Here is a 27,974-nt window from a genome sequence, read left to right on the forward strand (position 1 = left end):
AGGTAACAGGTCGATAGGGCAGTCGTATGGTCTATGAGGGGGTAGTGTCTCTGCTTCCTTTTTATTAAAGACATCAGCATAAGACCAATAAGGAATCGGAAGTCCAGGTAGATTAGCTGGGGTAGGAGAAGGACGGACGGGATGGACGGGAACCAGACAGGTCTTATGGCAGTCCTGTCCCCAGCGAAGGACTTCTCCGGTCTGCCAGTCAAGCACGGGTGCATGTCTCTGGAGCCAAGGTAGGCCTAGCAAGAGGGCGTGGGAGAGTCCAGGCAGAACATGAAAGGAGATACTCTCAGAATGCAGCAATCCCAGCTGCAGAGTAATGGATTCGGTGATGAGTTGGATGGGGCGTGGTAAGAGACCCCCATCCACGGCAGCAACAGACAAGGGTACAGCCAGAGGTTTGGTGGGGATGCGGTATTTCTCTACCAGGGACTGTGAAATAAGATTCCCGGCTGCTCCAGAGTCAAGTTGGGCTAGTTCGAAATAACGGTTCTCCCCACAGACGATTGAGACTGACAACAGCAGAGATGGAGAGGATTTATTCTTGTCTAGGTCGACCTCTCTGAGCGAACCTAGACACAGGCGTTTCCCGACCTCTCCGGGCAGGTACGGATCCGGTGCTCCTTACTGCCACAGTAGAAGCAGCTCCCCTCGGCACGGCGTAAGTCCTGACGGGTTTTGACCATCTTGGTCTGGTCGACCTGCATAGGCTCAGGAGAGTGTACCTGGGTAGAGACGGAGGGAGTTACGGGTTTCTGAAAAGTAGGAGCTAGACGTGGTAACCTCCTCTCACGGGTGACCTCTTTGGCACGCTCCTGGAACCGTAGGTCAATCCGGGTGGCAAGAGTTATTAGGTCATCGAGAGTGGTAGGGATGTCCCGACCGGCAAGTTCATCTTTAATACGGCCGGACAGACCCTCCCAGAAGACGGAAACCAGAGCGTCGTTATCCCAGGCCAGCTCCGAGGCAAGGGTACGGAACCGTATGGCATATTGGCCCACGTTGAGACTTCCCTGACGGAGGCGTAGCAGTGATGATGCGGATGAGGTCTTCCGTCCGGGTTCGTCGAAGACTTTCCGGAAAGCCGTGAGAAAAGCAGGCAAGTTGGACACCAGGGGGTCTCCTCTCTCCCATAGAGGATTTAGCCAGGCCAGGGCCTCCCCGGTGAGATGGGACATGACGAATGCAATTTTGGCTCGGTCGGAGTTAAACTGGTGGGACAATAGTTCAAAGTGCAGGGTGCACTGATTTATGAAGCCCCAAGCCTGGGCGGAGTCGCCTCCGAAGCGAGGAGGTGCAGAAAGCCGGGGTCCGGGGTAGGATACCATGGTATTAGTGGGCAGCGGAGCTGCCGGATTGAGAGACATGGCACTGGCGGAGGTTGCTGGTGGAGCAGTCAGAGTGTCCAGGCGAGTATTGACATTCCGCAGGTGACCCAGGATGGACTCCTGTTGGGACCTTTGACGGGACAGTTCATGACACAGGTCCGAGAGCGAGGGAGCTTGGTTGCCACCGGGTTCCATGGCCCGAGCAAACTGTAACGGGTCTGGGAGGCGGAACCTCTGAGCTACTATACAAGGGGGCAGTCCTTGTAAGGGAGCGGGTGGCGACCAGGGAAGACGGGCAGGAAGTCACAGCAGGTGACCGGGACAGTCTCTGAGTGAACGGGCTGGAGGTCACGGCAAGTGACCGGGGCAGTCTCTGGATGAACGGGCAGATGGTCACGGCAAGTGACCGGGGCAGTCTCTGAATGAACGGGCAGATGGTCACGGCAAGTGACCGGGGCAGTCTCTGAATGAACGGGCTGATGGTCACGGCAAGTGACCGGGGCAGTCTTTGGGTAAAGGGTTGGTACGACCTGTGGCGGCTGATGATAGACGTGAGCTCCCAGGTGAGCAGGCGAGAGTCACTGGATGAACGGGTGGTCACAGCATGTGACGGCGGAGCCTCCAGGAAGACCAACAGACAGGCGGCAGATGAGCGCTCCCAGGTGAGCGGGCAGAAGTCTCTGGACAGGCGGGTGGTCACAGCACGTGACGGCAGAGCCTCCAGGTAGGCTAGCAGACAGGCAGCAGATGAGCGCTCCCAGGTGAGCGGGCAGGAGTCACTGGACAGGCAGGTGGTCACAGCACGTGACGGCGGAGCCTCCGGGTAGGCTAGCAGGCAGGTAGCAGATGTGTGCTCCCAGGTGAGCAGGCAAGCTGGTCCATAGACAGACTGACAGGAGTTGGAAGGCAGACCGTCGGACCTCAGGCAAGCAGGCAGGTGGCTGAAGTGCGCTCCCAGGTGAGCGGACAGGCTGGTCCTTAGACAGACTGAAAGGAGTAGTAAGGCAGACCGTCGGACCTCAGACTAGCAGGCAGGTAGCAGATAAGCAAGCTGGCAGGAATCTGGCAGGTATCTGGCAGGTAACTGGCTACGGGACCTGAGGGCTGAAGCAGAGTAGTGAACAGTGCAACAACATTGCTCGGGCACCTCCATTTTGGAGGAGGTGCCTTATATATGGTGAAGTCCTCCGGCCATTGGCCGGGGACTCCTTAGGACGGCGCGCGCGGCCCCTTTAAGAGGGAGGGAGAGCGCGCGCGCGCCCTAAGCACAGTGGCCGGGAAGGAGCGCGCGCTGCCAGCAGAGCGGGAGGAGGACGCCGGGCACGGAGCAGAGAGGTGAGGGGAACAGCGTCCCTGCCTAGCAGAGGGCAGGGACGCCGGCGCTACACCCGCAATCCTCGGTGTCGGGAGGATGTGTTCCATCCCAAGGTCTGACTGGGTCCCGGCTTCCACTATGTTAACCCAGTGTGCCATCAGCGAGATGTACCGTCCCTGCCCACAAGCACTTGTCCACGTGTCCGTGGATAGGTGCACTTCCCAGTAACTGCATTGTTGAGGGCACGGCTAATGTTTTGGGACACGTGCTTGTGTAATGCGGGGATGGCACACCTGGAGAAATAGTGGCGGCTGGGGACTGAGTACCGAGGGACGGCCGCTGCCATCATGTTACGGAAAGCTTCTGTCTCCACGAGCCTAAAAGGCAACATTTCGAGTGCAATCAGTCGCGAAATGTGGAAATTTAATAGTGTAGCCTGTAGGGGGTTGGCTGTGCATTTGTGCTTGCGTTCCAAGGACTGGGGTATGGACAACTGTACTGTACGCTGCGCTGGGACAAGGACGTGCTTGCTGATGGTGCTAGTTGAGAGTGTGCAACGACAGGTGCAGGGCAGGAGGCATCTTCGCATGCACTATGGACAGGGGATTGGCCTGCATGCACAACAGCGGAAGAAGCAGTGGTGTCACCTGCAGACACTGTTCCTGGACCCTGGGGTTCGGCCCACAAAGTCGGGTACCTTGCTGCCATGTGCCTGATCATACTGGTGGTGGTCAGGCAGGTAGTTTTGCTACCCCTGCTGATGCTGGCCTGGCAGGTGGTGCAAATGGCCTTTTTGGGGTTATCAGCAGAGTCTTTAAAAAACAACCAGACTCGGGAAGCCCTAATAGTTGCACTGGCAACTTCCTTCGTGTTGGTGTTATGGGGAATGGTTGCCGGCCTTTTGTCTATGGCCACCACACTGCTTCTTCCTGCCTTTTGGGGTGCTCTGCCTCCCTCCCCCTGTGTGCTGCTGTCCTCGCTCTGCATGTCCTCCTGCCAGGTTAGGTCAGATACTATATCATCCACCACCTTGTCTTCCACTTCTGCACCCTGGTCCTCCTCCTGACTTTCTGGCAATTGTGTCTCATCATTGTCCACTTCTTGTGACACTTTCCCACCGTCGCCTTCGTATGACTGTGGCTGCTCAAATATTTGTGCATCGCTACATGAGATCTCCTCTTGCCCCGCTTCAAGTGGACCAGGCGAGAGGCCCTGATCTATAAATGGAAAAGTGAACAGCTCTTCAGAGTGTCCAAGTGTAGGATCAGTCGTCTCTGGGCACTCGGCATGGTTGGAGGAAGGAGGATCAGGGTGAGTAATATGCGGTCCAGACTCACGGCTACTGAGACTTGACCGTATGGAAGACAGGGTTGTAGTGGTGGCTAAGTGACTGGAAGCATTATCTGCTATCCAACCAATAACCTTTTCACACTGCTCTGTGTTCAATAGTGGTGTTTTGCGGTCACCTATTAATTGGGACAGGAAGGTCGAGCAAGAAGACGTGGGTGTTTGTTGTGGCACAATTTCAGCTTGCCCATGGCCTCGGCCTCTGCATGCACCATCATCATCACGTCCAGTTCCCCGTCCCTTGCCACGCGCCTTGCCCATTTTAAATGGAGGATAATATCTTCCACCCTCACTACAAATGGCTGAATTTGGAGCAAACTTATATGTGATCCATGTGACGGACAAACCACAGTTTTAAAATTATGTGCCCGCAATGCAGAAATTTTCCGGAGCATTTCTGCATATCCTTGGCAGAAAAAACGCATGTGGATTTTACATGTGTTTTTGACGCGTTTTTACTTGCGGATTTGCCATGCGTTTTTCAAATGTATTGTATAGGCAAATCCGCATGCGGAAACGCACAAAGAATGGACATGCTGTGTTATTTTCCGCACCTAAAATCCGCGCTGAAAAAATCCTGAACATGTGCAGAGAACTTGCAAAATGTTATAGGAAGTCATGGGATAAGATGTGCAATGTGTTTCTGCTGTATTTCCGCACGGAAAAAAACGCACAAAAAACGCACCAAATCCGCATCGTGTACACATAGCCTATATAGCTGGCCTGTAGGTAACTATTTTTAACAGCAAACTGGTGTCAATAACTTCACTGACACACTGAAACAAAATTTTAATGGAGGCCAGAAATGGCAGAATTTTCAGCGAACTTATGTGATCCGTGTGAAGGACAAACCACAGTTTTAAATAGCTGGCCTGTAGGTAACTATTTTTAACAGCTAACTGGTGTCAATAAGTTTGCTGACACACTGAAACAAAATTTAAATGGAGGCCAGAAATGGCAGAATTTAGAGCGAACTTATATGTGATCCGTGTGACGGACAAACCACTGTTTTAAATAGCTGGCCTGTAGGTAACTATTTTTTAACAACGACCTCATGTCATTAAGTTCCCTGACACACTGCAACAATATTTTAATTGAGGCCAGAAATGGCAGAATTTTCAGCACAATTATATGTGATCTGTGTGATGGACAAACCAAAATTTTAAATAGCTGGATTTTTAGCGTTGTAATATGGAAAGGATCTGGCTGTATTCTGCAGTGCCAACAAGCAAATGGCACAGAAAAACGGTGTTCTCTGGATTTCTTTTTAAGCAAATAATCAGGATTAAGTTAAAAAAAAAAAAATTCCTGGCCCCTGAAACCTGGGACTATTTCTACAAATATAATATCTGTAAAAGCTCCAGCAGACAGAACTGGAATGGACCCTCTTGCTATATGCACTGCAGTCTGCCATATACCCTGCCTAGCACTGATATCTCTCCAGCTGGATTAGTCCTCAGAAGGACTGTTAGTTGAGATGGATATGTGTAGAGAATCTTGTGGAATACCTACACTAACTAATAAACAAATCTCTCCCTAGCTCAGCAGGACCTCTCCTTACACTGCCTGATTGCGGAGAAGACTGACGAGCACGGCGGCGCCAGGTCTGATATAGACCTGATGACGCAGTGCGGCCAGCCAATCACTGTAATGCCACAACCAACATGGCTGCGGCATTACAGTGTGTGGCAGATAATCCCTGTATGTTGATTGGCGTTCTAAAGAGCTCCAAACATGCAGGAAGGGGACCCAAGCATCGGGCGGGCACCGAGTACTTGCAAGTATGCTCGCTCATCACTAGTCATTACAAACAGAGTGATATATTTCAAGTGTTTATTTCTGTTAATGTTTATGATTATGGCTTACAGCCAATGAAAACACAAAAGTCATTATCTCAGTAAATTAGAATAATTAACAAAAAACACCTGCAAAGGCTTCCTACGCGTTTAAAAAGGTCCCTTAGTCTGTTTCAGTAGGTTCCACAATCATGGGGAAGACTGCTGACTTGACAGATGTCCAGAAGGCAGTCATTGACACTCCAAAAGGTCCCAGAGTTCCAATTTTCATTTGGAAATCAAGGTCCCAGAGTCTGGAGGAAGAGAGCAGAGGCACACAATCCAAGCTGCTGGAGGTCTAATGTGAAGTTTCCACAATCAGTGATGGTTTGGGGAGCCATGTCATCTTCTGGTGTAGGTCCACTGTGCTTTATCAAGACCAAAGTCAGCGCAGCTGTCTACCAGGAAATTTTAGAGCACTTCATGTTTCCCTCTGCTGACAAGCTTCTTGGAGATGGAAATGTCATTCTCCAGCAGGACTTGGTACCAGTCCACACTGACAAAAGTTCCAATACCTGGTTTACAAACAATAGTATCACTGTGCTTGATTGGCCAGCAAACTTGCCTGACCTTCACTCCATGCAAAATCTATGGGGTATTGTCAAGAGAAAGACGAGAGACCAAGTATTGAGTGCATTTACTGAACATTTCAGTAGGTCAACATTTCAGATTTTAAAATCATTTTTCAATCTGGTGTTATAAAGTATTCTAATTTACTGAGATAATGACTTCTGTGTTTTCATTGGCTGTAAGCCATAATCATCAACATTAACAGAAATAAACATTTGAAATAGATCACTCTTTTTGTAATGACTATAAAATATATGAGTTTCACTTTTTGTATTGAAGAACTGAAATAAATTAACTTTTTGATGATATTCTAATTTAGTGAGATGCGCCTGTATGTTTGGTGTGCTCACAGCAACTTGTAATTGCTCTGCAGTGAGAGTATGCTTTCATTATATATCTCACATAGGAGTAGCCTGCCCGTTCTAGGCTACTCCTGTGTGAAATATAATGACAGCCTGCTATGATCTCAATGCAGAGAGATTACAAGTTGCTGTAAGCAGAACCAGACATGAATGTGATTACTGACACATCTGCAGACAGACAGTGTGGGGGAAGGTACAGTACAGCAGAGCAGATAGTGCTAGAAGAAGAGCAGAACTAATGGAAGGTTGGAAATTTGACATAGTTTGTCATCTGTATTGTCCCTATCCCCACAGGTACTTTATCTGAAAGATTTTGGTGATCTGTGCCCTAATCTTCCAGCAATTTCTAATGATGGAGGAGGTTAGACCAGGAGATCAGGACTGTGTATCATTATATCCCACACACTGCTAAACATGCTCTAATCTATGAGGGTGGGTGTGTTCTTTTCCTGCTGTGTTGCACCATCCTTGTGATTGGGCAAAGTCATACAGGTAAAAGAAGTACACGCCCCAATGAGAGCTCTCATATTACACCCTCTTGGACATAATGAAAATTAACTCATTAATTGCTAAATACTTTGATTGCTAATATCTCCGCAATGGAGAGGCAAAACTAAAGAAATAAAAAACATTTTATTTTGCTCTGAAGCTGTTATTACATTGTGGGTCCACTGCAAAATTTGGTGAAGGATACTTTTTATTTAAATAGCAGATCCCCCAATTCAGTATCAGGTTAATTTCTAAAATAAACTTCTTACAACTCCTGGAAACTTCAAGTAATATTATGCCTAACCCAAATAAATGTTTTCATGCTTTCTTCGGGCAGCTACATAAAGCCTAGAAACACTCAGTGATCGGTACCTGCTGCTCCCTCAGAAGTGAATGCCTAGTATAGCAGCATCCCATTCACACAAGCCTCTTCAGAGCCCCGGTTCTTAGAATCGTTAGGGTCTCAGCTATCCTGTGCATAGGGATTAATTTGTCAACTTGAGAATACCCCTTTATTGCGTTTAATAAATAAAGCTGCATCAATTCAGATCACGGAATATTACACGAGATCTAATCCTAATTCATAGAAATGTTTTATTTATCATTAGTCTGAAAATTCTCACATGTCAAATTAAGGAATACAAAAAGTATCTAAATTTTATATGAATAAAGCAATGAATGAAATATCTTTGCAAAGTGTAATTGCTGGCGGCAAAATACGTTTCATTGATGTCTGCCTACTATTTGTTCAGTAATCCCAGCCTGTGTACCAATAGTGCCATCTATTGTCTGTGAAACACATGACTATGCCTCTATGTTACGTATTTCTTCTTACAATGAAGACATTTCATATTTTTTTCTGGAATATATTTTACCAAACTTGTGGATTGGATTTTAATTTATCTTACTTTGTTCCTTTCCTATAAATACATGCTAAAGATGTTGATGTTGTCTCATCTTGTTAAGTGGGTAAAAATTGCAAAATGCTTGTAAAAACAATCAACTTTGCAATTTACCTCCATTAATAGTGTTGAGCGAGCACTAAAATGCTCGGGTGCTCGAAGCTCGGGCCGAGCTCGCCGTAATACTCGGGTGCTCGACCCGAGCAACGAGCCCAATGTTAGTCTATGGGAGACTCGAGCATTTTTGCGGTGGCACCCCAGGCAGTCTTTTAAAAGCCTAACATGTGCCCAAAACGATAGTGACAGTGCTCAAATGACATGGAGACAGCATGTGGATCGCCCCAGGAAGCATTTCTGACCCCCAGGTCACTGCTGTCAACAACGTGGTCAGAGGTATTAAGCCACTTTTAAGGGCTCACAATAAAACGTTCAAAAACGAAACTGAAACTGCTTTCCTGTGAAATATGTTAAGGAACATCCTTTCCAGGGTAAAGACTTGTGTATAAGTTAAAATAAATGACCAAAAACAAAAATACTCCTCCACACCTTCGGCTATGTTCACAAGTAGCATTTTTTATGCGTTTTTGCACTTTTGTATTGCTTTCAACTATGACAAATGCATTCACCGTGAAATGTCATTTAAACATTTTACAACCTTATCTGGCCATGTGCTGTGTGACACATGCATAAAGTGCTGAAAAGACAAGGGAACAGCATGGGGAAAACCCCTGGAAGCATCTCTGACTCCCAGGTCACTGTCTAAAAGTGTGCCCATCATAAGTGATCCTTACCGCATCAGAAGATACAGACTTGCAACTATCCCCATGCAAGTTCTAGTCCCAAGGCAGTGTTCAATTGTACCTCCCCCATTCCTTGCAATACAAGCTCAAGTATGCAGCCTGCCACCCACCCACCCCCAGGCTGCAATATCATACTGCTTGCTTGCTTGCACTTTAAATTGGGCCTTTTAGGCATGTGGAGGTGGAATCTGGCCACCACGTCATGGCTGTGTTGGCGGCCTGGTATCCATACTCAGTCCCCAGCCGCCTTTCCAACACTTTTCTTAGCCTGGCCTGCTTTAGGGCAGCATTGGCCGAGCCCACCGGACTATCAGACTCCTCCGGTGGGCCCTGGCTTCTCCATCAGGGGAGTTGAGAGTGCCAAGGTGAGCAGCATGATGAGGATGATAGAAGTTAGCATCTGCTTTGTTTTGTTGTAATGCAAGCGCATGTATGTAGTAGCGGCTAGGCCTGAGGTGGTCAGCGTTTTGGCGCATATCCTACCTCCTCCGAGGATTGCTGGATGTTTTCCTGCTACTATCCAAGTTCTATGACTCCCGTTAAAACAAAGCTTCAGGTGATTAATGATGGATGAGGTAGTGGCAAAGGAGAAAGAGCAGGAGGAACAGGGACCATTCACATCAATATCAGGCCAGTCAACCAGATATGTCTTGTAGGATATGTTTCTGTAACAAAAGGAGCGGTTCGGCTACACAGTTATAGGGCATACAGTGAGTGCAATGCCTACCAAAAATTTCGAGCCACTCCAATGCCCCTTGGAAATGACATGGAGGTCAGAGGGCGTTAACTAAACCTTTTTTTCGATTTATAGCAACTGGGTCTCCCGTGCACTGTTGGCCTAAGCAGTGAATGGAAGGCTTTCCAAAAATTATGAGGAACTGCAATGCCCCTTACAAGAGCCATGTGTGGCACCCCAGGGGTCTGGTCACCACAGTAATAGAGATATTACGTCGAAGAGCAAGTCGGAGGTTTCCTGGTCAGGATCCCTTAAACATGCAAAATCCTCCTGCCCCAATCCTGGGAGGGGAGAATTCTGCCCTTATAAACTGGATCTGGGGCGGGGTTGAGTGAGTCAGAGAACAGTCAGAGTCAGAGTGAGAGCAAGGGAAAGTAACAGCAAGGAGCTCTGTAGGAGCTAGGAGCTAAAGACCAGGGGCTGGAAGCTGAGCAGAGCTCGCCCTGGCAGAAGACAATAGGAACCGGACACAGGAGTCCGAAGCTGTGAGGACTTATATATCCAGCAGCAGAAACCAGCCGGCAGGGGATTTCAGGTCCTCTGGCCATAGAAGCCCGGAGGCTCAGTTACAAGCAAGGGACCAGCACCGCCGTCGTGGAGCGGAGGCTAACAAAAGGCCCCAAGTCACCAGCCATACGGGTGAGCACTACACGGTACACTCAGGGACGTGGGCTACTTCTACCCGCTTACAGCAAGGTAGCCAGGAAGAGTGCAGACAGACGGGGAGGCCTACAACTCCACCTGGCCAGGGGAACTCCTGCTTGCTCACAGACTGACCAGGCCTCTTATGCTAGCCAGTACTCCCGGGAGGGTCTACCTTATAATCATCAGTAAAGACACTGAACTGCACTGCAAAGTCTCTGAGTCATTCCTGCTGCGCTCGTGCACCATCACCCCCATCATCCACACTCACTGCCCTGAGGCTATACTCCTCCCGAGGGGAGCTAACCCATTCTATGCTGCGCACACAACACCAGCCTCAGCGGTCTGCCTCGCAGCGGTGGTACTCCCTGACCGCAATCCATGGGTGGCGCAGTCGGACAATTAACCTCAAAACCTAAGAAAGACTGCCACTGGTTTGACCAGCCTGAGCCACGGGACCGGGTCACCGCCACGGAGACTACAGACCCCAGAGACCCGGCACTGGGTATCCCACACACGTGTACACACGGCCCAGTGGGTGCGTCACATGCAGTACAGCATATTACAAACATAAGTCCCATTATTGGGTAGTGGGTGTCCCATGGTATTTGCTTATGCTTTCCAAGCAAAAGCTGCCAAATATTAGGACGGAGCAACTTGCAATGCCCCTTACAAGAGCCATGCAGTACAGCATATTACAAACATAAGTCCCATTATTGGGGAGTGGGTGTCCCATAGTATTTGCTTATGCTTTCCCAGCAAAAGCTGCCAAAAATGAGGACGGAGGAACTTGCAATGCTGGCACCCTGGTGGTATAGTGGTGGTGGAGGCTGAGGATAAAGAAAAGAAGATTAAATAGCCGAAACGAGGAAGCGTATACCCATGTGTGGGTGTGAAGCGGTGCATGTGAATACACCTCCCGAAATAACACAGTGGATTTGACTTTATGTTTCTCTGCTGTCATTTGGTGGTGATGAGAAATCTGGCCCAATCCAGCCCTTGTTCATTTTGATAAGGGTCAGTTTGTCAGCATTGTCAGTTGACAGGCGAGTGCGCTTATCAGTTATAATTCCCCCAGCGGCACTAAAAACACGCTCCGATAACACGCTAGCGGCAGGGCAGGCCAGGACCTCCAAGGCATACAGAGCGAGTTCATTCCAAGCGTCCAGCTTGGATACCCAATAATTAAAAGGCACAGAGGAATCACGGAGGATGCTGGTACGATCGGCAAGGTACTCCCTCACCATCTTTTGAAACTTTCCACTCCTTGTGAGAGTACGCCGCGCCTCAGGGCCTGTAAGCTGGGCGGGTGTCAGAAAACTGTCCCAGAACGTTGATAGTGTTCCCCTGCCTCTGCTGGATTGGAGTTGCATCTCTCTCGCCTGTACGCCTTGGTTGGGCAACGAACTGTGACCTCTGCCGCTAGCGTGTTCAGATGGGAATTTTTTTAAGAGTTCTGCAGCAAGGGCCTTCTGGTATTGCCCCATTTTTGTAGACCTCTCCACCTCAGGAATAAGAGAGTGAAAGTTCTCCTTGTAGCGGGGGTCTACAAGTGTCACCAACCAGTAATGACTGTCACCCAACATTTTGACAACGCGAGGGTCACGGTTAAGGCAGCGTAACATAAAGTCAGCCATGCGTGCCAGACTGGTAACGGGCAAGATTTGCGTGTCCTCACCAAGATGACGACTGACCATGCTCTCCTCCTCCTCCTCCTCCCCCCTGTCCTCAGGCCACCCACGCTGAACCGACGGTATGACACTTGTACAGGTACTACCGTCTACAACGCATGATAGCAGCTCCTGTTCTTCCTCCTCCTCCTCCTCCTAATCCTGTTCTCCCTCATTGTCCCCCAATGCTCGTTGGGATGAGATGAGGCTGGGCTGTGTGTAATCGCCCGCTACTGCTTCTTGATCCATCTCATCATACTCTGGCTGCAATGCCTCCTCTTTAATTGTCTGTCTTTTGCAACGCTCTCTGCAGAGAAGTGGGATGCTGACACTAATGATGGCGTCATCGCCACTCACCATCTTGGTGGCCTCCTCAAAGTTTGTCAGGATGGTACATATGTCAGACATCCAGGTCCACTCCTGAGGTCTTATGTGTGGAGTCTGACCTGAATATCGATGGTCTTGTTCCAGCTGGTACTCCACAATTGCTCTCTTCTGCTCACAAATCCTTTGCAACATGTGGAGGGTAGAGTTCCAACGTGTGGGGACATCACACACCAGTCGGTGTGCCGGAAGCTGCAAACGCTGCTGCAACACAGCAAGGGCGGCGGAAGCTGTAGCCGACTTGCGAAAATGAGCTGACAGGCGGCGTACTTTCACGAGCAGATCTGGCAACTCGGGGTACGATTTAAGAAACCGCTGAACCACGAGGTTAAGCACATGAGCCAGGCATGGTACGTGTGTGATCTCACCTCGCCTCAGAGCCGCCACCAGGTTACGGCCATTGTCACACACGACCATGCCGGGATGTAGGTTCAGCGGTCTCAGCCACAGATCTGACTGCTCTTTCACAGCTGTCCACAACTCACAAGCAGTGTGAGGTTTATCACCTAAGCTTATGAGTTTCAGCACAGCCTGTTGCCGCTTGGCGGAGGCAGTACTGCAATGCTTCCAGCTTGTGACTGATGTGGTTATATCTGAGATGGAGGCTGAACATGAGGAGGAGGAGGAGGATGCGCAGGAGCTGTACACTGTGGGGGCAACTCTGACTGACATAGGGCCCGCAATCCTCGGTGTGGGGAGGATGTGTTCCGCCCCAAGGTCCGACTGGGTCCCGGCTTCCACTATGTTAACCCAGTGTGCCATCAGATATATGTACCGTCCCTGGCCACAAGTACTTGTCCACGTGTTCGTTGTCAGGTGGACTCTCCCTGTAACTGCGTTGTTGAGGGCACGGCAGATGCTTTGGGACACGTGCTTGTATATTGCGGGGATGGCACACCGGGCAAAATAGTGTCGGCTGGGGACCGAGTACCGAGGGACGGCCACCGCCATAAGATTGCGGAAGGATTCCGTCTCCACCAGCCTAAAAGGCAGCATTTCCAATGCAAGCAGTCGTGAAATGTGCGAATTTAGGACTGTGGCCTGTGGGGCGTTAGCTGCGAATTTCCGCTTTCGTTCAAAGGTCTGGGATATGGACAAATGAACGCTGCGGTGGGACGTGGACGTGGACGCTGATGCTGTTTCTTGAGAAACTGCCATAACAAGTGAAGACTGAGAGGAGGGGGCATCTTTACATGCAGTATGGACAGGGGATTGCCTTGCACACACAACAGGGGGTTCTATTGCATGCACAACAGTGGAAGAAGCAGTAGTGACACCCGCTGACACTGGTCGTGGACCCTGGGTTTCGCCCCACAAAGTAGGGTGCTTTGCTGCCATGTGCCTGATCATGCTGGTGGTGGTCAGGCTGGTAGTTTTGTCACCCCTGCTGATGCTGGCATGGCAGGTGGAACATATGGCCTTTTTGGGGTTATCAGCAGAGTCTTTAAAAAAATTCCAGACTCTGGAAGACCTACCGCTTGTACTGGCAAAGTCCCTCGTGTTGGTGTTACGGGGAACAGTTGCCTGCCTTCTGTCTGCGGCCACCACACTACTTCTTCCTGCCTGTTGGGGTACTCTGCCTCCCTCCTCCTGTGTGCTGCTGGCCTCACTCTGCATGTCCTCCTTCCACGTTGGGTCAGTTACTAGATCATCCACCACCTCCTCCTCTTCCACTTGCGCACCACGATCCTCCTCCTCACTTCCTGGCAATTGTGTCTCGTCATCGTCCACCTCTTGTGACAGATTGCCAACGTCGACTTCCTGTGGCCGTGGCTGTTCAAATATTTGGGCATCGCAACATGGGATCTCCTCTTCCACCACTACAAGCATATCAGGCGAGGGGTCCAAATATGGAAATGGACCAGTGAACAGCTCTTCAGATGTCCAAGTGTGGGATCACTTGCTGTCTGACGACACTCGGCATGGTGGGAAGAAGGAGCATCAGGGTGAGGAGGAGTATGCGGTCGAGACTCACGGCTACTAAGAGTTGACCGTGTGGAAGACAGACCGGAGGTGGTGGTGCCCAGGTAACTGGAAGTATTATCTGCTATCCAATTAATAACCTGTTCACACTGATCAGTTCTCAATACTGGTGTTGTTCTGTGCTTCCCTAGTAATTCGGTCAAGAAGTGGGAGCGAGAAGATGTGGCTGTTGGTTGTGGCACATTTTCACCTTGGCCACGGCCCGTCCTCTGCACGAACCATCACCAGAACGTCCACTTCCACGTCCCTTGCCACGCGCCTTGCCCATTGTAAATGAAGTAAAATAGCTTACACTTGCACTATCAATGGAAAAAGGGTAACAAAGAGTAGATTAGAACCGTGGAAGAGGAAAACCACAGTTATTGTTTACTGGGGTATACCACACTTTTTTAAATAGAGATATTTGCGGCTGAACAGTGAGCGACACACTCAAACTGCTTTTTTTTTTTTAGATACCAAAGGCCCAAAACTGGATAGTACAGCGATTTGACCCGTGGAACTGCGAAACCACACTGGGATGTCGGGCCTACACAAGACTATTTTCAACAGATATATTTTTGTGTCACAACAGTCAGGAGACACTACTGTTTTTCTTTACAGAAAAAACTACCAAAAGCTGAATAATAGAGATTTTTTACCGTGGGATGGCAAAACCACAGTTATTGTTTACTGGGGTATACCACACTTTTTTAAATAGAGATATTTGCGGCTGAACAGTGAGCGACACACTGAAACTGTTTTTTTTTTTAGATACAAATGGCCCAAAATGGATAATACAGAGGTTTGAACCGTGGAAGTGCAAAACAACACTTCTGTTTCTCTAGCCTACACCAGACTATTTTCAACAGTTATATTTGTGTCTGAAAAATCAGAGACACGCTTTTTTTTTTTGGGGGGGGGGGGACACACCAAAAGGTTAATAAGACGGGTATTTGTACAGTGTGAAGGAGGAAAAAAAAAGGAGGATTTAGATGAAAAAAAAAGGATTTTTCCTGGCCCCCGACACCTGGTGCTAAGTCCAGCAATTTCAGCAACAGGAGCACACAGGACTGTAATGCAGCGTTTGCTGGTATAACCACTGTGTCTCCTATACAGCCTGCCTGCCTGGTATCTGGGATGGATATTAGTCCTGAAAAGGACTGTTTGTTTGTTCTGGCAGCCTTTACAGACCCTACACTAACTATTTCGCAGTTTATATCTCTCCCTAAATCAGCAACGCTGTCCCTACACTGTCTAATCCGGAGCAACTGTGTCCAAGATGGCGGCGCCCCGTTTTAAATACTCGAGGTGACGCTGTGCGGCCAGCCAATCACTGTAATGCCCACAACCAACATGGCTGCAGCATTACAGTGACTGGCTGGCAATCCCTGCATGTTCATTGGCTCTGTAAAGAGCGCCAAACATGCAAGGCGGAGACCCGAGCTCCTGCCCGAGTAACCCGGAAATGCTCGGTGCTCGCCGAACATCCTGAGTAGCGTGATGCTCGGGCGAGTACCGAGCAGTGTCGAGCATGTTCGCTCAACACTACTCATTAATAAATTCCCTTTGTTCTCCAAAATGAAGAGATTTTTAATTGTATTCTTTATTGCTCCTTGCCTAGGTCTCCTAGATAATGAGAGCAGCATTTACAAGTTCTTTGCTGTAGAGCAGTGTTTCCCAAACTCTAGTCCTCACGGCCCCAACAGAACATGTTTTCAGGTTTTCCTTAGTATTACACAGGTGGTGGAATTATTATCAAGGAATCAGAAATTGCTATAGGTTCTCTCACCTGTGCAGTACTAAGGAAATACTGAAAACGTGATCTATTGGGGCTGTGAGGACTGGAATTTGGGAAACAGAGGTGAAGAGCTTGTAAGCACTGCTTTGATGCTGAACAGATCACTGGATGCTGCCAGTATTAGTGCCTCTTCACTCCTCTGTTTGCAGCACGGCACACAGTTCGGGCCAATGGCACAACCCTGTTGCTGATTCAAGCTATCAATTATGAGGAGCACACTGCCCCCTGCGAGCATGAAGCTGGGAGGCATGAAGCTGGGAGGCAGCTCCTGAAGTCAGAAGAACATGGGACAACCCCTTTAATGGGTCATTGTATCTGTTACTATTCTGACCTCTACAATTAGGCTGCAAGTGTGGGGGCTCTTGAGATACCATTTCTTGGCTGTCACTATGTACCAGTACTCACACAAAAAGATTTCATCAGATAGCTTAACTTGATTGCAGATGCATGTATGAAGATTCCAGATGTAGGTTTATTTTCATGCTGAATTCTTGTAGTTTTGCCCAGTTACAGTAAATAAAAAAGACCATTCTGAACTAGAGCTGCAAGACATGAGGTTCTTAAGATGCCAGACACAGAATGCGGAAGAAGGGAGAGGTTGCTGATGTCAGAGCTAGGGAGGCAGACAGGGAGAGAGGGAGGAGAAACTTATAAAAGGCAAACCTTATTGCATAGCAAGGAAACAGCAATCATACAATACTGTATGATTACCAGTATCCCAGTCAGAATTTAAACTACATTTTCATAATAATGGTATTATCATTGTCCACATTTTGCATACGTCAGGAAATGCCAACCCTGTCCATTAGGTACATCTTATCTAATATGTGCCATTTACATGCTTTCAATGTATAAATTCACTATATTTCAGCATATCAATATCCTTTTTAGATTGTAAATCATAGTTGGTACAGTTTCACATTTTATGGTAAAGAAGACACATTTCGTGCATGCACCACTTAGAGTCCTCAGCATAAATCAGTGCTCGTTTACCAAGTTCACAAAGTGATGGTAGCAGCTTCTCTTTCAATATAGAGCAGTACATCTATAAATTCATGATAACATCAATGAAATGTGGATCCCTGACACCAGTAGCCACCATGCAGCCAGATATAAGCACTGCCACCATGTTTCACTGTAGGGACAATGATTTTTTTCTAAATGGACCACCTCAAGACCAGGCCTTGACCTTCAATGCAGGCTTCCTCTCATGTCTCCTAACTCTCAACCCAGGGAGGCCTTGTTTCCTGCAGTGGCACACATCAACACTTGTAGTAATGTCCTTCCTGGGCAGTAGCTCGGCTCACTCTGCTTTTCTGCTTATCAGCTCTTCAGGCAACAGTCTCTCGACGATGGACCTTAAAATCCTGTGCCACATTTAAATGTGTACCTACGCTACCTTCCCATGCAAACACTCCGGTTAGTTTCGCATGGAGTAAAAAAATTCTGTGGCATAAATTACTCACACGGGTTAACTACCCAAAATTTAGCAAAATTAATTACAAAAATGCAAGTACAATAAAACATCATAGTGCCGGGGTTTCACGCAAGCAAGGTGCAGTCCAATGCAAGAGGTTGAGTGCCAAAAGTCAATTTTCAACCTTCTCAGAAGTTATACATTTCCTGAAATTCAATTAATTTATATCTCCAAACACAGTCTGAACATAAACTGTATAAACCGTCCCTGATGGATTTTCCGCATCCCATCACTCCATTATTCACAGTTTGGCTTCTTGAATGGCTATATAAATAATAAATCAAGTTCTGTGGTTACATTATATATGTTATATTGGTAAAATGTGTGTGTATATATGTATATGTAGCGCCCCGAGGGTTCGGCCGCTACAGAGGTATTGCATCTCAACCAGATGTGCGATATCTCACTTCCAGGTAAGGATGGAGTGTGGATCAGGACCCTGACACCTGCATGCATTACACCACATTTCCGGGGGGCAGGGCGACCGATATGCTCCAAGTGGAGCACGACAGTCCCTGTCCCTGGCTGGAGTGGGGGGGGGGGGGACACCGAGGAAGGGGGACCCTGTAGTGCATAGGAGGGAGAGGGCAGTTCCTAGGTGTACTGAGAAGGAGGTATAAAAGGTGGGCACCATCTTAGTTCTGTGTTCAGTCAGAGAGAAGAAGTGACAGAGTAAGGGCCTCTGCATGGGGCTCTGCTCTGCAGGCAGGCCTGGGAGAGCGGCCGGAGCCTGGAGGAAGGAGAAGGAAGGAAGAGGAGCGGAGGAGGCTCCAGGAACAAGGAACGAAGGGACCCCAGGGGTGTGGACCGGCGAGTCGCCACCGCACGCCCGAATCTACCTGCGTAGGGCGGTCAGGCCAAAGGGGGAGACCGGTTTCCCGAAACTAGTGGAGGCGGGGAACTACCCTCAGCTAGAAACCGGAGGCTGTGACATTTTATGTGGCGCAGCCCCTCGCTACACCCGCTAGGAAGGCACCACATAGGGTCAGGGAAACGGCACCAACGTTTACCCGAGAAGGCCCGAGGCAGCCGGACAGAAACGAGGTCACTGGTGGGGTATGACAGGCCAGAGAAAGGACACACAAAGGGGGTCCTGTGAAACGCTCCAAAGTTATCTGGGAGTAGGCCGAGCCCCTCACCTGGTGAGCACAGTGCGACATGGGACGTTATGACCAGCTGGAGTAACGTGGATAAAGATCTGTGAGTAAATACCCTGGACTGCATTACAGGACTCTGTGTCGTTACTGCTGCTCCCGCACACCATCACCCCCATTTACTGCCCTGAGGCTATACTCCTCAGTTGCACTACCCTCTGCTGCACCCACAACACCAGCCTCAGCGGTCTGCCCTGCAGCGGCGGTTCACTCTGACCGCAATCCACGGGTGGCGTAGTCGGACATTCAGCATATAGACTGCCATTTGGTTTGACCGCCCTGGGTACGGACCGATTCGCCGCCACGGAGACTGCAACCCCCAGCATCCACAAAAGGTCCGGTTCCGGGTATCCCCACACACACGGCCCAGGGGGCGCGTCATATATACAGTACAGACCAAAAGTTTGAACACACTTTCTCATTTAAAGATTTTTCTGTATTTTCATGACTATGAAAATTGTACATTCACACTGAAGGCATCAAAATTATGAATTAACACATGTGGAATTATATACTTAACAAAAAAGTGTGAAACAACTGAAAATATGTCTTATATTCTAGGTTCTTCAAAGTAGCCACCTTTTGCTTTGATGACTGCTTTGCACACTCTTGGCATTCTCTTGATGAGCTTCAAAAGGTAGTCACCGGAAATGGTCTTCCAACAATCTTGAAGGAGTTCGCAGAGATGCTTAGCACTTGTTGGCCCTTTTGCCTTCACTCTGTGGTCCAGCTCACCCCAAACCATCTCGATTGGGTTCAGGTCTGGTGACTGTGGAGGCCAGGTCATCTGGCGTAGCACCCCATCACTCTCCTTCTTGGTCAAATAGCCCTAACACAGCCTGGAGGTGTGTTTGGGGTCATTGTCCTGTTGAAAAAGAAATGATGGTCCAACTAAACGTAAACCGGATGGAATAGCATGCCACTACAACATGCTGTGATAGCCATGCTGGTTCAGTATGCCTTCAATTTTGAATAAATCCCCAACAGTGTCACCAGCAAAGCACCCCCACACCATCACACCTCCTCCTCCATGCTTCACGGTGGGAACCAGGCATGTAGAGTCCATCCGTTCACCTTTTCTGCGTCGCACAAAGACACGGTGGTTGGAACCAAAGATCTCAAATTTGGACTCATCAGACCAAAGCACAAATTTCCACTGGTCTAATGTCCATTCCTTGTGTTCTTTAGCCCAAACAAGTCTCTTCTGCTTGTTGCCTGTCCTTAGCAGTAGTTTCCTAGCAGCTATTTTACCATGAAGGCCTGCTGCACAAAGTCTCCTCTTAACAGTTGTTGTAGAGATGTGTCTGCTGCTAGAACTCTGTGTGGCATTGACCTGGTCTCTAATCTGAGCTGCTGTTAACCTGCGATTCTGAGGCTGGTGACTCGGATAAACTTAACCTCAGAAGCAGAGGTGACTCTTGGTCTTCCTTTCCTGGGGCAGTCCTCATGTGAGCCAGTTTCTTTGTAGCGCTTGATGGTTTTTGCAGCTGCACTTGGGGACACTTTCAAAGTTTTCCCAATTTTTCGCACTGACTGACCTTCATTTCTTTAAGCAATGATGGCCACTCGTTTTTCTTTACTTAGTTGCTTTTTTCTTGCCATAATACAAATTCTAACAGTCTATTCAGTAGGACTATCAGCTGTGTATCCACCAGACTTCTGCACAACACAACTGATGGTCCCAACCGCATTTATAAGGCAAGAAATCCCACTTATTAAACCTGACAGGGCACACATGTGAAGTGAAAACCATTTCTGGTGACTACCTCTTGAAGCTCATCAAGAGAATGCCAAGAGTGTGCAAAGCAGTCTTCAAAGCAAAAGGTGGCTACTTTGAAGAACCTAGAATATAAGACATATTTTCAGTTGTTTCATACTTTTTTGTTAAGTATATAATTCCACATGTGTTAAGCCATAGTTTTGATGCCTTCAGTGTGAATGTACAATTTTCATAGTCCTGAAAATACAGAAAAATCTTTAAATGAGGTGTGTCCAAACTTTTGGTCTGTACTGTGTGTGTGTGTGTGTATATATATATATATATATATATATATATATATATATGTATATATATATATATATATATATATATATATATATATATATATATATATATATATATATATATACACAAGTATATTTCAGAAGTTTGCTATTTCCACAGTTTCTGTATAAATTAAGCATTTCCAGATACCTCATCCGAAAAACAAGCTCATTTCCAGCAGTAAATGCGCATAATAAAGCTCCGTTTTGTAAGGATACCACAGAGATAAGAAGAGATAATGGTGTCGCCTGAGGAGAGAACAGGTGGAAGTACATTTTCTATTACAAGTCAGCTAATGGGCAGAAAAAGTAATGAGCGTGGAGAAGTTTAGTAACAGACGACCAATTCTGTGACAGGAAAGTGCCTAGTTTCTATAAAGACATAATAAACATATAAAATACATACATATACCATATCCCTAGTTTTACCATCACGGACACATTTTAATATAGTCAGCAATTAATTGGTATATTCATTATTCTGTGTGTGTCATATTGATAAATTGGTCACAATTTGTGCTATTTTTGTAACCTTATGACAATTTCTAGATTTTCCATGAAAGGCACAACTGATATTTACCTCAAACGGTAAACCACTGGAAGGCCTTATTGAGATGTCAGATAAGAAGATATTCACGTGCCAGTTTTTTTTGCAGAATGATGGTCCACATAAAAAAAAAAAATGGTCTGGTCCATTTTGTGGACAGAACTTGCCCTTTCAAGTGAATAAAAAATTAGCCAACACATGAATGGCATCTGTGTGCGGATAATTTTTTTCACTGACTGCTCATTAGGAGAAGCTTAGGAAACTTTGTTCCGTTTTTTTAATTTTTTTGCATCTTAAAAAAATGTAGATGACATAAGGATGGTAAAAAAAACAGAGACGCGCCAAAAATGGTTAAAAAAAAAAGACCAACACATGGATGAAAAACAATCCTTACATGGATGCGCTATTAAGGCTTGAGAGCAGGGCTGAGACAAGGGGTAGGCAGGGTAGACACCTGTCTGGGGCGCATTATGGAAAAAAAAAAAACTTGACAATGCTGAATGCCTGTGGCAGCCCGACAGCTTCCTCCGGCTGCAGGCATTCAGCATAATACTGACAGCCAGGGCACAGGCACGGAGGTGAGCAGAGTCAGTCACTGACACTGCTCTCCCCTCTATTTGCACCAATCGCTCCCTTCCTGCACTCAATTCTATTCACGTCTGTCAGATGCAAACACAATTGCTGTGAGTGCTGCCCGGGACAGGAGCAGAGACGTTGTAATTAGTGTCCTGCTCCACCAGGTACACCAACAGAATGCAGGCCACTTCCTGCTTGCTCACTGAAGGAGACGGCCTAAACATGGGACGTCGGATGGCATGAAGCAGTGACATTATCTTGCCATCCAGCACCAACTGCAGCACCAGACAGAAGGGGAGACTGAGACTGCACTGGATCGGGAGCCTGTGCTAGATAAGTGTAGCGCCCCGAGGGTTCGGCCGCTACAGGGGTATTGCACCTCTGCCAGAGGTGTGATATTCCACTCCCGGGTAAGGATGGAGTGTGGACCAGGGCTCCGTTAGCTGCATACAGCACACTCACCCCATTTCCGAGGGACAGTTCAATGGTGCTCCCATTAGACAGAAATGCAGGCACGACCGACCATGTCCCTGGCTGGAGTGGGGAGGGGGGAGGAAAACCCAGTGGTGTAGGAGAAGATAGGGGTTGGTTCCTGAGCGTAGGTAGGAGCTCATTGGTTGCTGGTCACCTGGGCTCATGGCTAGAGGGAGGTATAAAAGGTGGGCACCATCTTAGATCAGGGTCAGTCTGTTCAGTGAGAGGAGAAGACAGGGAGTAGAGGCTCTGTAGGAGCTCTACTCAGGAGTGGGCCTAGTGAGAGGCCGAGGAGGAGAGTGGAGTGGAGAGAGAGGAGAGGTGAAGGGGAGCTGTGGTTCCTTCTCAGCCCAGCTCCACGAGAAAGGAGAAGAAGAAGGAGCAGAAAAGGAGAAGAAGAGACAGAGGAACAGAGGGGCTCAGGAACAAGAAGGTGGAAGGGACCCTAAGAACCCACGAGAATACCGGGTGGAGGGTCAGGCAGATTAAGGGTACCGGATCCCAAGTTGGTGGAGGAGAAACAACCCTCAGCCAAAGACCGGAGGCTGTGACCATTTATTGGTGCGGCACCTCATCAAACCTGCTAGGAAGGCACCATAAAGGACAGCGGGGAACGGGGCCCACGTTTAACCGCACAAGTCCGCGGCAGCTGGACAAAAGTGGGTCACTGGTGAGGCAGGCCTGAGAAAGGATTTAAGGGGGTCCTGGGCCATGCTCTTGAACTGTCTGGGAGTTGACCGAGCCCCGCACCTGGTGGACGCAGCACGGCTCGGGCGGTCACTGCTGACAGAAGTGACCCGGAACAAACGAACTGTGAGTAAAGACCCTGGACTGTAACTTGTTGTCTGTGTGCTCCTTTGCGCCTCCAGCACTACCGGTACTGGGACTGTCACTACCATCACTCCCCCCCCCCCCATTCATTACACTGCCCTGGGGCTGCACTCTTCCCGTGGGGAGTCGCACCATCCCAGCTGCATACACTATCAGCCCCAGCGGTCTGCCTTGCAGCGGCGGTTCGTAATAACCGCAATCCACGGGTGACGTAGTCGGACATTATCAACAGCAGACTACCAGTGGTCTGACCACCCTGAGCCACGGAACCGGGTCGCCACCACTACCCCCATCGTTCCCCTATTGCCCGGATCCGAGAGTCCCACGGCCCAGGGGGCGAGTCATAAGTATAAGCTTTTTTAAAATTTTTATTAGTTTACTCACAATAGAGGTTGGCTGTGGGGACATTACGAGGGGCTGGCTGTGCGGACATTACAATTGGGTCGGGCTGTGTGAACATTGAGGTTCTGTCTGTGGGGACATTACAAGTGGGGTTGTGGGGAACATCATATTATACTGTGTATAGAGGGCTGTGATGGACATCATACTATATATGAGGGGTTGTGGTGGTGACAATACTATATAATGGGGGCTGTGGTGGGCATCATATTGCATAGGGGGCTATGGTGCACATCGTAGTTTATATTGGGAGGGATGTTGTGGATGTACTGTATGGGCAGCTGTGTTATCCATCACACCATGTTAGGGAACAGTGTGAGTAGGGGGTGGTATAGTTTGGAGAGGACAACTTGGTGGGTAGTATGAGGGCAGAGTATGAAGTGGGGTCACAGAATGGATATGGAGAGGGGGCAGTGTGAAATGTGGACACAGTAAGGAGAGAGGTTAGCCTGGCAGGGGACAATGTGGAGATGCAGTTGCGCTCAAAAGTTTACATACCCCGGTAGAATTTTTCCTTTCTTGGCCTTGTTTCAGAGAATATGAATGATAACAAAAAACTTTTTCTCCACTCATGGTTATTGGTTGGGTGAAGCCATTTATTGTCAAACTACTGTGTTTTCTCTTTTTAAATCTTAATGAAAACTAAAAACATCCAAATTACCCTAAGCAAAAGTTCACATAACCCAGTTCTTAATACTGTGTATTGTCCCTTCTAACATCAATGACAGCTTGAAGTCTTTTGTGGTAGTTGTGGATGAGGTTCTTTATTTTCTCAGTTGGTAAAGCTGCCCATTCTTCTTGGCAAAAAGCCTCCAGTTCCTGTAAATTCTTGGGCTGTCTAGCATGAACTGCGCGCTTGATATCTCCTCAGAGTGGCTCAATGATATTGAGGTCAGGAGAATGAGATGGCCTCTCCAGAACCTTCACTTTGTTCAGCTGGAGCCAATGACAGGTCGACTTGGCCTTGCGTTTTGGATCGTTGTCATGTTGGAACGTCCAAAGTGCATTTATCTTTCCTTCAACTTTTACTACATTTCCTGTGCCTTTGTAGCTCACACATCTCCAAAACATCAGTGGGCCACCTCCGTGCTTTACTGTAGGAATGGTGTTCCTTTCATCATAGGCCTTGTTGACGTCTCTCCAAATATAACGTTTATGGTTGTGGCCAAAAGGTTCAATTTTGATCTCATCACTCCAAATTACCTTGTTCCAGAAGTTTTGAGGCTTGTCAATGTGCTGTTTGGCGTATTGTAAGCGAGATACTTTGTGGCATTTGCGCAGTAATGGCTTTCTTCTGGCAACTCGACTATGCAGCCCATTTTTCTTCAAGTGCCTCCTTATTGTGCATCTTGAAACAGCCACACTACTAGTTTTCAGAGAGTCCTGAATTTTAGCTGATGTTATTTGTGGGTTTTTCTTTGCATCTCGAACAATTTTCCTGGCAGTTGTGGCCGAAAGTTTTATTGGTCTACCTGACCGTGGTTTGGTTTTACAGAGCCCCTGATTTTCCATTTTTTAATCACAGTTTGAACGCTGCTGACTGGCATTATCAACGACTCGTTAAAGGGTTGATTGTGACTTGTAGGATTGCTGCTTCCAATAGGTGGCACTCTACAAATCAAGTCCTTTTTTTCTCTGGAGAGGCAATTTGCACATTAAGATTTAAGAAGAGAAAACACGGTAGTTTGACAATAAATGGCTTCACCCAACCAATAACCATGAGTGGAGAAAAAGTTTTTTTGTTATCATTCATATTCTCTGAAATAAGGTCAAGAAAGGAAAAATTCTGCCGGACACAACTTTTGAGCACAACTGTATAGAGAGTGTAAGGGAAAGCAGTGGAGAGCAGACAGCCATGGTATAGGCCAAGGTTCATAAGGGCTGATGATTTGGCGTTTATAGCCGATAATGAAAGAAGATGTGGTGGTTATAGCTCAAAAAGGCAGACAGTGTGGAGGCTTATTTAGGGCATAGTATGGACAAATATTTTTAAGCAGAGGGAATTATAATGACACTCTTAATTTTAAGGGCACTGTGTTGGGATGTGCTGCAGAAGAGCAGAGGAGAGGGAAGTCCTTAGAGATGAGCTGTGGATGTGAAAAGTCATCATGGCATTTGGACAAGATTGAGATGGGAAGGAAAAAACAATTTAATCAGAGAAGATGTCACCTACAAAATACCTGTATGTAAATGCGTACTTGTTGATACTGATTACGTCTCATCAGTACTGTTGTTTCTGTATGGTCCGCAGTGTGATAATTACTGAAAACAACAACTCCCAGTATCTCCTTACCATTATTAAAGACATACTGGGAGTTGTAGGTTCATGAGATACAAATGTATATTGCCCTGACTTGACATTACACTTTGACATTACACCTGCTTGCTGTACTAAACTTGATGTAGTTTCGTATTTATGGTGGTTCTAGTGATGTATTCATGTACTGATGGTGGTTCTGGTGATGTATTTATGTACTATTGGAGGTTCTGGTGATGCATTAATGAACTGGTGATGCATTTATCTACCAATGGTGGCTCTGGTGCCATATTCATGTACTGATGGTGGTTCTAGTGACCTATTTTATGTACGGATTATGGTTCTGGTGCCGTATTTATGTACTATTGATGGCTCTGGTGTTCTATTTATGTACTGATGATGATTTTGGTTTCACATTCATGATGGTTATAGTGATGAACACAACACTACAACAACCATCACTACATAAATACATTAAAAGAACCACCATTCGTACATTAATATGTCACCAGAACCACTATCCGTACTGGATACAGGCATATGGCACTAGAACCACCGTCAGTTGAGTTGCAAACTGTATTTGTCACATGACGGATGTAAAAACCATCAGACATATCACTTTATCTATAACGGGGTCTGTTTAGATTCTATTAGAGTATCTGCCAAATGCTGGACACCTTAATTGAAATTTGTTTAAACAATGAATGATTCTATATCTAACTTTGAAAACACACTCCCTCTTGAGCTTCACCCCTAAAATTCACCACTTTTTTTTTACTTTTTCTGGTATTTTTGGGTGAAAAAAAGTAATGGTTCTAGGGGAAGTGGCTGTCAGAGAGGGAGGAGAGGGCGTTATGGGACCTGTTACCTTAGTCTCTGATCAATTCAATTACTTGGGGGCTGAGGCTTAATTGGGGGGGGCACCATCGGCTTCATCTGCCTAGGGCACCAAAATACCTTGTCCTTGACGCTGGACCTGCTTGAGGGCGAGTTCCCTTGTGGCGGCCTTGGCTTATAAGTGTTTATAAATGGTTATACAGTGTGAACTTGTGCTACCTGCATTGCTAGGATCTGACTTTATTTTTTTTTCTTTTAAAGGAATGGACTTCAGACTTCCAGAAGCTGAAATCAGAGGCTGATGGTCTGGCTGCCCTGAAGGACTGTACAGATGTAGAGAAACTAAACAGCGCATATGAAAAATTAAATGCACTCCATGATGAATACCGGAATCTGATGGATCACAGACAAGCTCTTTTACTGGAAGCCAATCATTTTTTTAACTGCGTTAACAAGGTAAGAAGGCAGGAAATGTAATGCCGGGCTTGCGCTTCTAGTAATGGAAATGCTTTTAGTAGCAGAATAACAAATGCTGAAAGTTTTTTTTTATAATAACTTTACCTGTGCAGTATAAATTAATACAACGCTGGGTGTAGAGTGTATTAAGCTGCAAAGTTGGCAAGGGCTACTTTTTTTTTAGGTATTACTAAATATGGAGGAGGCTATTACACAAATGACAAGGGCCAATACAAGTCTCCGTGAAAAACACGGATGGTCCACGGATGCCATCTCTGTGCTGTACATGTTTAACATTACAAAGTATAGGAGAAACATTGTAATTTATTTCTTTATCCATACCGTAAAAACACTGATGATACTGATGAGGAAAGACGGACGCAAGGACCAATCACTGATGATACCGGTACCATTTTTTTCACTTACGTGTTTAAACACAGACGTGTGAATGAGGCCTTACTCACACTCATGCACGTATAGATGCAGTAGCAAAAAAAGGCCAGAAGATGGCGCAATTCTCTGATTTACAGCAGAGTACCTTCACAGCCTTAAAAGATCTGTATTAGTGTTGAGCGAACATGCTCGACACTGCTCGGTACTCGCCCGAGCATCACGCTACTCAGGATGTTCAGCGAGCACCGAGCATTTCCGGGTTACTCGGGCGGGAGCTCGAGTCTCCGCCCTGCATATTTGGCGCTCTTTACAGAGCCAATGAACATGCAGGGATTGCCAGCCAGTCACTGTAATGCTGCAGCCATGTTGGTTGTGGCATTACAG

At 47.3% G+C, this 27,974-nt stretch overlaps 1 protein-coding gene across 2 annotated transcripts in view; it reads left to right on the forward strand.

Moving 5' to 3' along the window:
• CCDC141 (coiled-coil domain containing 141) overlaps positions 1-27,974 on the forward strand; it is a 271,474-nt gene that overhangs the window by 136,402 nt on the left and 107,098 nt on the right. For both annotated transcript variants that reach the window (XM_073646809.1, XM_073646810.1), the window contains exon 7: positions 27,003-27,197. In XM_073646809.1, the coding sequence (XP_073502910.1) occupies positions 27,003-27,197 (195 nt within the window). The remainder of the gene's footprint in view (positions 1-27,002; positions 27,198-27,974) is intronic.

Source organism: Phyllobates terribilis, unplaced genomic scaffold (assembly GCF_046119375.1).
Source record: "Phyllobates terribilis strain yellow unplaced genomic scaffold, ASM4611937v1 Scaffold_9__5_contigs__length_417890890, whole genome shotgun sequence".
Taxonomy (NCBI): Eukaryota; Metazoa; Chordata; class Amphibia; order Anura; family Dendrobatidae; genus Phyllobates; species Phyllobates terribilis.